This window comes from Poecilia reticulata, chromosome 14 (genome assembly GCF_904066995.2).
Source record: "Poecilia reticulata chromosome 14, P_reticulata-male-v2, whole genome shotgun sequence".
Taxonomy (NCBI): Eukaryota; Metazoa; Chordata; class Actinopteri; order Cyprinodontiformes; family Poeciliidae; genus Poecilia; species Poecilia reticulata.
Window position 1 is genome coordinate 12,614,928 of NC_088843.1, and position 9,575 is coordinate 12,624,502.

Below are 9,575 nucleotides of genomic sequence, written 5' to 3' on the forward strand. Positions count from 1 at the left end.
TTGCTAATGACCTAATTATTCTATTCAGGTGTGGTGCAGCAGAGGCACTTCTAAAAGTTGCAGGACACCGGCCCTCGAGGACTGGAGTTTGACACCCCTGCTCTAATGAGTCAAAGTGCTGGATTGACCAGAAATTGGATGAAACCAATTTAACCTAATTAGTTTCCCAGCTTGTTACTCAACACTGCTGACCAACTGGCTGAATAAAGGTAACACTTTCCCCTCTTTCAAATGATAAATTCAACTTTGAGAGCATAGTACAGATTTGTGGTACAAAACTGAGCAGACCTGATTTCAACATTGAAGGAACACACAGACAAGGTAGCGGTAGACAGAAGTGGTCCAAGTTTGGACTTTCTCAAGTGTATGGTACATAAGAGTAAATATATAACATACATAAGTAGAAATATTCTAAAACTGGAATATTTTTATTCAAGGCATCATACCAGCCCACTCTGAACAGACTCCCTATCAACAGTCAGAATCATATGTGAAAGAACTTCTACCTTTTTAAAACTGGGAACATCATTTAGCAGGTGTTTTAAACAACAGCCTTCACGTCAAAATATGCTTTTACACACCAACTTGTTGAACTCATTCATGCCAGAGTGTAGCACTTTTTCTGGCTGTGGAGCACAGAGCAACACAGCGCTGCCCTTCCCTCACATGCTGCCCTGCACTGCTGGCCACCTCACTAAAAGTAGGCTGCTGCACTTTTCCCTTGTTTGCAAAAAAATAATAAAAATGAATGTTTGACAAGATTTCCTATTGGGGAAAAAATAACAGGGTTCTTGTATGGAAATTACCGGAGAGCCACCAATCACTCCTATTACAGCAACTCTGTTTCAAGTAGGAATAGGGAAATGATATGAACAAATCAGCTAAAGCTACACATTTTTGTTAATAAATCCATATTTTTTTAATTCATATAATCTTGTGGGAATCTCATTCAGAGCCATGCCTAACAGAAAGTCACATTTGCAGTGCAGGTAGCTTTCCATTTGCACAAACCTTTAGGTGCTTAAACCTGAAACTATGAACTTCTCTCAACTGGTGGTGTGAATATGTGTGGTTAAAATAGTTTTCACAGTCAAGGTACGCTTTCAACCACAGACTTGGTGAACTGATTGCTGGTGAACTGGAAAAAAAGAGGAAAAAACAAAACTAGAGCTAAACTGTTGTCGTGTTTATTCTTATGTAAGGCAGTATTCTATTCAGACAAACTGTAACAGATTTTCAGACAGATAATGCAACTCGATAAAAAAAAAAAAAAGGAGTTGGAGAACTCAAAATACAGTACTGACAATTTATAACAATTCTGTCCACATTACAATCTACAAATAGTTGAAAATATAAATACAAACAGTTTCTGAAAATGCTGTTAAAAACACTGTTTCACAAGGAAATGATACAAGGTAAAACTAGCTTCCTTTAAAAATATGATTTAAAATTCAAACAAAACACTACTTGTTGATTCAGCACACTTGAATTTAATGACTGAGTGCATGTTTTTAGCTAGTATTACAAAGTTTATCAAAATAAGAGATAGGAGGAAGAAAAAAAGCACAAAATGATGGTTTTTGCCATTTCCAGGCCTGTAGCAAGCACAGTAAACATATTTTCAACTTTACTTTTATTTAACTGCTTCTGAGGAGGCTCTTTAGCATCTCTTAGATAAACAATATTTAGCCTTTTCTCTATTTGCATGAGAAATGAGCTAAACAAATGCAGTCGTTTTGCCTTGCAAAGTTTACTATATGTAAATGAAATGTGACAAGCTAAAGTTAAAACCCTATCACCATCCTTAACTAGCACCATTTGTATGTTCCCTACACTTATTTATGGGAGATAAATTAGCCAACAGGCACTTTTCTTCTTTCTTTTAGTTCCACGCAGTGTATTTTAAGTCTGACAAAATGTGTCTCTGTTTAAGAAAAATAAATTCAAGGCATTTGATATTTCTCTTTCTGAACTGATGCACTGTTTTTTTTCCCTGCAACTAATCTGATACGAGGATAAATCTTTAGAGCTCAAAACAGACCTCACTACTGCAAAGAGTGACTGTAAACATGAACATGATCAGACATTTAGAGCAAACGCATTCATTGCTGAAAGGCAGCAGTGGAAAAAGGAAGCCGCTGCACAATAAAACCCAGGCCGATGCGTGGCGATAATACAGAACAGAGTGAGAGATTTAGTGTTGAGACCTGAATGTCTACAACATTCCAGTTAAATTCAGTAGCTTAATGAGATGGCAGTGTTGGCATTTTCACTGTAAATTACACAACCACCTCCTCAAACCCTTTCAGCCAGCATCTAAGAAAGTCGTGTGCAAACATACAAGGAGCAATGCGGTTTTTTTGTTTTGTTGGGGGGTTTTTTATTCGGACTTCAGGGCATTTTATTTAATGCAGCAGGTCGTTATCTTTCTTATTGCACATGTCTGAATTGCTTTAAAAATGTATATCACCTGTCCATCACAGTGAGTCAAACTGTTCAAAACAATCAGCTGTACAAGACAAAATGAGATACAAATGCTACTTTGGATTAACACAAAAGCCGGTCTGAGTTAGTTTGCCCCTTCGCCAGGTCATATCAATAAGCTGCCAGTTTGTCCCATTTTTAACTTTCTTTCATACTTTATTTCTATTAACTCTGGTTCTGATCTCTGTTTTGGTCAGTAAACACAAATTATTGACCAAAAGGGACTATTTCAAATTATGCAGAAATAGCCCCTGCATAGGGACCATTTCTCTCCCTATGCAGAAATAGTCCGCAGAAACAGGATGCAGGTTTTACAGAAAATTCTACAGAAACATTTGAGCAGACTGCCAAAAAAAGATAAGTGATAGCATGTTCAGGTAAAGTGTGGTTATAACATTATGACAGCTCTCTAAATAAGATGTTTTTCTCACAGAAACTCAAAACACTATTCAAAACGAGCAAAAAATAAAAACTAGTATCATGGCTGATATGGGGAATTAGGTGGAAAACAGTCCTATACTACTGTTACTGTGGTAATTGTCACAAAACAGAGCATGTATTTAAGTTCTTATAAGAAGAGTATAGAAATAAGGGTCTTTTCTGTATTTCATCAATAAGCAGATATACTACTTTAACCAGAAAGATATATATATATAGCCTAATAAGCACATTGTTTTTTTAAATTTTAATTCAATAATTTGCTTTGTGTTACTTTTGTTTTAGATCAGTGGTTTTTAACCTTTTTTGAGGTACCGAACCCACCAGTTTCATATGCACATTCACTGAACCCTTCTTTAGTGATAAATAAAATATGATTTTTTTCCCCCCAAATTCAAGACGTAGGTATATGTTTTCTTACTGGTGCACAAAATGAGCCGTGCATGAACATCACCTTGCTCAAAGAACAAAACCAAAAATGCCTGAACTCCCAAAAAATTACGGTATTACTTTATTCTGCCCCCCCCCAAAATTTCAGCCCCATAAAAGAATTTCAGCCCCCCAAAATATTTTTTTTTACTATTTTACTAATTACAAATAAATAAAAAAAATGTAAATTTTTTTTTTAAATAATTAAATTTTTTTTAACTTAATTTCTTTTATTTAAAATTTGTTTTTTGCCGATATGAATCCACAAAATACTTTTTTTGGGGCCGGAATAAAGCATTGCTCAACTTGGCATTGCATATCATACAGCTAGGACACCGACTCCCATCCCGTAACGTGATACATGTGAATCTGTGTTGTACATATTTGTCCAACCACTTTCTTTTTTTGCTCGACATATTTAGTATGGATTAAAATACTAAGAAAGAAACCACACAACGTAGAACTACGACAGCCGTTGACTGCTGCGCGCACTAAATTCCCCGCAGCACTGACTGGCCAAGCAATGTAACGTGATCCTCTGCAGCAAGTCGTGGCCAAGCAGGGCGTGGCATCATGACTTTACACAAGTGTGTCTTTACCTCCGTGGCAGAGGCTCCGCCGAACCGCTGAGACCAACTCTCCCAGGTTAGAACCCAGGTTAAGAACCACTGTTTTAGACTGTCGTTTTACAACATTGTAAAATATGGAACTCATGAAAAATAGGAAAAAGTAAAGAAAATAAAGGAAAACAACACAAAACAGACTTAATAAGGAATTACTATTTGACTTATTAGAATTCTCCAATTAAACCAAATTAACCCTACTGGTACATATTATTTTTGTGGAGTCATTTGACACACAGAAAATGACTTTACATTACTATTAATAGTAGATACAAGGTCTTCCCTGACTGATATGATGGTTTGTCCAAAACATTCCAGAGCAAACAGCTCAATTTTGTATCTAAATAAGATCCAGACATACAAAACCACAAAGATATGATTTGGCGAAGGGGTGAAATGACCAGCGCCCTATTAAAACACTCTATGGCACATTTATATATGATTCACACTCAATTACAGGTGGCCTCAGGGTGATTATTGCAAGTCACATTGGTCACCCCATCCCCCTTTGCTTCACTAAAGATAACAGTTTTTTCCTTAACTGAGGGAGAGTTGAGGGGACTTCTAGCGTGGGATGGAACCTCCCTACCTGCTAGGGCTCTGCTTTTACTGCCCTGACTGTGAGAGTGTAAATTAGCAGGACTCTGGCAGAAAACATCATCAGATTCCTCCTCCTTCATCCCAAAGGTGCTATGAGGAAGACAGCAATCTGATCGCAAAGGAAGATGACACCGCCTACTGTAGAGTTCTGGATTCTGTGAAACTAAATCGCAACTTAGGCCGTCCGACACAGAGCAAAAATACTGCGGTTGCTTGTGGGCTTGACCGAGACTCTGGACATTTTCAGCAATTTCATCTGTCACAGTTACTTCTGATTTCTTCTGCCATGAAAGGCTCGTAACATCAATGCAGTCTCTGACCTCTGAGGCAGACAGGACTATTTTCTTTCTATAGTATGGTGAACAGTTCCTCTTAAAGTCTTGCTCTGAGGACCCAGCAGGTCTGTTTTCTCTGTTGTTTTCTCTGTACGTTTCAGGCAACTCAAGGCTATCCGTATCCAGAGACCTGCTCCTCCTGTCCAGGGACAGTGGGTTCGATGTGGGCTGGCTGACCCTTGTTAGACCCAAATGCCGCGGGAGACTAGCAACAGCCCATGTGTTGCTGATCAGATTCTGTTCATACAGGTCCAACATTTGACAGTCGCATTCAGCAAATGCGTCTTTTTGCAGGTAGCTTTCTTCAAACTCCTGATAAGGCGATGAAATGTCCTCCTCCAACTCCATGTGGATCTGCTCATCGTATTCCCCCTCGTTGCGAAGGTCTACAACATCAAATGTGACAATCGTTGGTAAGGCCTCCATGTTTGGAGTGAACGGGGAGCTCCTTTCCAAGTTGTCCACATCACTACCCAGCTTGCAGAGCAACTGAGTGTGTTTTGTGTAATCCACAAGCGCTTGTGAGAAACACACAGTCTGCCCATCCTCTATGTAGCTGTTGCATTCTTCAGACTGAGAATTTATATTTTTGTACGGTAGCGCCACAGGCTTGTTTTCTTCAATATGCTCCTCTTTGGGTTCACAGAAGGTCTCAAAGTCTGGGTCCGACGCGCTTCCAAACGATAAACCACTGCCTCTTTTCTCGCGTTCTGCATTTATGGATTTTGTTCTTTTGTCAGCAGAAGCAAGCATAGTCTCTTTTTCACCAAAAATCTTGGCTTTGAGATTGTTCGTGTTGACTAATTTTTGCGGTTCTAAATTCAAATTACAGTTTTCATTCGCTCCGATATCCTGATTTTTACTGAATGAACTTGGCATCTCAAGAAAATCATCTTTGTACAGATCAGCACTTATCTGTAAGTGACTCATTTCTGGGACAAAAGCAGGATCTGTTGAGTTGACTGGCTCTGTTAAGTAGTCACCGTGTTTTGAACTGGGAAGTTGGGATTTGTTTTCATAATGAGGGCTGATGAGACTCTCATCGGGTGCAAAAAGTTCATAGAGGGCATCCCCACTGTAACTATCCCTGGGTAATCTGCCCGACCTTTTTTCTTGCCCTTCGTCCGGCCCTGGCGTGGTGGAATCATAATATCCCTCATCGCTATTAGGACCTGACTCCTGATGCTCGCTTTGAGGGGTTAGAACATCAGCTATGGATGACGTGTCCATCGTTCCAGCCTGCTGTGTGCTGCTGCTGCTGTTCAGTGCATCTGCATTGTGCAAACTTGTCAACTCAGCGGTCATCTCTGTCTGGTCCGGATCACAGCTGTAGCAGACAACCTCTGATGTGTTGCTTCCCCAGAAATCCTGGAGACATGTTCCATCCAGATCTTCTGGCGAGGCCATCTCTTCGCCACCACCCTGGTAGGTGAGATAACAAGAGGCCCTCTTCCCTCCATTTCTGCTCCTCTCTCCAGACACCGTGCTCTCCGTGATGCTGTCATCCTCTTGATCTGCGATGATGTCCCCACAACCTGTGAGGGAATCAAAGCTCTTTAACGATGAAACCTCTCCAAAAATTAGGTTCAGCTGATCCGACGAACCGGCAGGTGTTTCGGATGCTGTCGGAAGTTTCAGACAAGGCTCGCTGGAACGTCTGGAACTGTTGTCGTAACCACCAGAAGGTACTGCCTTTAAATAAGCGCCGCCCTTGTGTTTGTCCTCAGACAGCTGAGGCTCAGACTTTGGGCATTCTTTCTCTATGCTGCTCTCCTTTGCTTTTGCATCTGCACGACTACATTCAAGACCAATGGAAATGTCACACAGATCCTCTACAAACTCAGGCACGTCGTGATCACATTCTAGGAACTCTGTGGCACTGCGGTTTGTGTTGCATTGGACAACAGGCACCTCTTTCTTGCATTGAGGAGAAGACACAGCATTAGCTTCACTTGTATCATTATTTCTCTGGCTTCTGTGATGCCTAAAACTCTGAAAAAGACTCCTTAAGCCTTTTCTCTGTCGACCAAGGGTCAGTGACTTCTGGTCAGGGGTTGGGTGATTACATTCCCCTTGACAGCCACTGTGGAGATCTCCAGCTGCATCCCTGTGGCTGTGGTACTCAAAGTCTCCAGAAGAAACATAACCACTCCTGAGAGCATTGTCATCGCTGACCTTACAAAGCCCATCGTGTGTTCTGCTTTTGCCGATTCCTTTCTTAGAGGGCCACTTGTTTTGATTTTTGTTCCTCCCTCCAAAAAAACTCGGTAGAATACAAATACTTTTACGAACACCGAAAAATGTTAAGGCAGTCCTCTTGAATTTTCCCGCTTTTTGAGACTTTGCAGTTTCGTGGACTGGATCTGACGGGAGCTCTTCCGTGACACCATCAGGCTCAGTTCGCAAAGGCTGACTGGAAGCAGGAGGGGAATCCTTGCTGTCACTTGTTAGCTCCTCCACCTTGCGAGAACTCATGGTTGCGTCCTTCAGAAAGGGGAGTGTTTGACAGAAGTCATAACAGGTTAAACATCAGCTGATTTCCTCCATCTGAGCCCTGTATGCAGAAAATCAGAACCAAAATCAGAGCTCATGTTACACTAGAACTTAACTGTAAGAGGAAAATGTCAAGAACATGTTGTGGTACAGTCAAGTAGATGCGAAGGTGGGCCACCAATGGGGCTGGTACATTATAGAAAGTGGATACAATAATGAAGAAGGAACAACGCTTTCAGTATACACTAATATAAAACAACATCCAACCCATGACAAAACTGGTTTAATTTATTTTTCATTTGCTTCTTTAGACTTTTCATATCTCTGCTGCTAGCACCCTCTGCTTTTCTGTCTTGCTACTTTGTAACTCATTTTCTCCCCATAAAATAATAATTTTAAAGTATTACTAAAGAAGAGAACTTTTCAAAACAAAAGACAATGAAGAATGTAGAGGAAACTGTTTGGGCCCTGTTCCTTACAAAGTTTGCAATGAAGAGAAGTTCACTGATTGTTAAGGGAGGGTATGCATTTCAAAAAACAGAACAGCTTATCTCAAGTTACAGAAAAGGGCATGTCTAAAATGACATAAATAGGCTTTTAGTGTGTCTGCAAGTCAGTCAGACATTCTCAATATGGCACCTACCAAATTAATTTAAAACAAAGCCTAGTAAAAACTAGTTATTGCTTGTTTTCTTTTTTTTCCCCAATTATGTTTAGAATTTCTAAACAGCTACTCCAGAGATCGGACATTATAGTCACAGTGTCATCAAATGTATTCAGCAACAAAGAAACGCCTGTTGTCCACCCATTTACACTACGTTGATTTATTATGTGCAATATCTGAAGTATATTTTGAAATTCAAATTCATACTATTTTTGTTACAATATTTAAGTTTTAAAGGAAAGCTAATATACTTTTAAATTCAATTAAAGTTTGTAAAATATAATATACTTTTACTATGATTTGGAGTATTGTGTACAGATGACGAAATACGCCCAATTGTAAATAGTGGCAAGTAAATAAAACTGTTTCTAGTTAAATAAATAAAATAAGTGCGCAACATATCCTACCTATATGCTTCCAATACAATAAATGCGTAAATTCAATATTTTACGCGGTTCCCTTTATAAAGAATCTGGGGGTTTAGCTACAACGTGAATACATGCAGCAGGTAACAAAAGCAACAGGCGATATGTTCAAATGTAGCAGCTGAATTTTACCAGTCTTGCGTTATAAAGGTGAGTCGACGTCCACAATTTTTGTAAACGGAACAAAGAACCGCAGTCAGCTACAAAAGGCAGCAAAACAAAAGCACAAAGCTGACAGACCTACAGTGAAGTAAGCAAACTTACCGTATAATCATCAAGTGCGGTCACACGGGTCAGGTAATGGTTTTAGGTGTCGGGTATGAGTTTCAGTGTCTCATTTCTGTGAAGGCTAACTTGGCTTTAACTTCTGTGCACTACCTGGCTTGAGGTTTAGCCAGGCCTCGCAGCAGCTTTACCAGCAAAAGGCTTCAGTTGGTCCGAGCTGCATTTAGCTAGCTGTGGTGCTTGCTAACAACGTTGCGGACGCTCACCGCCCCCCATCCTGAGTGTCCCCTCTTCGGTTTCTGGCTGTGATGTGAGTCTGTAACAGCTGCTGTTGCTGGCGGTGCCGCTAGCCTCTTTAACTCTACCAAACCTGAATTGAGGGCAAAATGCCGATCAGCCGAAACCGCGAATCGACACCAGGGTCTGACTCGGCCAAGCACGCTAAATTCTCCTGTTGGGTCAAATTAACGCACAGAAGTGAAATCCTGCATGGTGACTTCCTCCCGACTTCAGTGATTCTTTTTTTTTTTCTCCAAAATCTCCTTTCCTGGCTCTCCATTCCACAGCGCATGTCAATGACGCAACATGCCTGTAACCATGGGAACGCATAGTGCTATAAAAATAAAAAGCACAATGAGACAACATGATCCCTCAAAAATATAAATCAATATATAAAGACAGCACCCCCCCCGCCCCCTTTTTTTTTTGTTTTTTTTACTAAAACAAGTTGTTTTATACCTGTACAAAAAGATATGCATTTCCAGACTACTTAGATTTTATGTTTTTAATTTGAGTGTGTGCGACAGACTGGCGACCTGTCCAGGGTGACCCCGCCTCGCCCGGAACGTTAGCTGGAGAT

The 9,575-nt window shown here is 40.3% G+C and overlaps 1 protein-coding gene across 1 annotated transcript; it reads right to left on the bottom strand.

Annotated features, from left to right (window-relative positions):
• Nucleotides 1–1,165: 1,165 nt before the first annotated feature.
• LOC145547491 (APC membrane recruitment protein 1-like) lies at nt 1,166–9,370 on the bottom strand. The gene is made up of 2 exons (XM_008427510.3): nt 8,756–9,370; nt 1,166–7,463 (listed from the first exon to the last, which is right to left on the bottom strand). Exon 2 carries the CDS (start codon nt 7,382–7,384, stop codon nt 4,424–4,426), a length of 2,961 nt encoding a protein of 986 aa, XP_008425732.1. The 5' UTR covers nt 7,385–7,463; nt 8,756–9,370; the 3' UTR covers nt 1,166–4,423.
• Nucleotides 9,371–9,575: the final 205 nt, after the last annotated feature.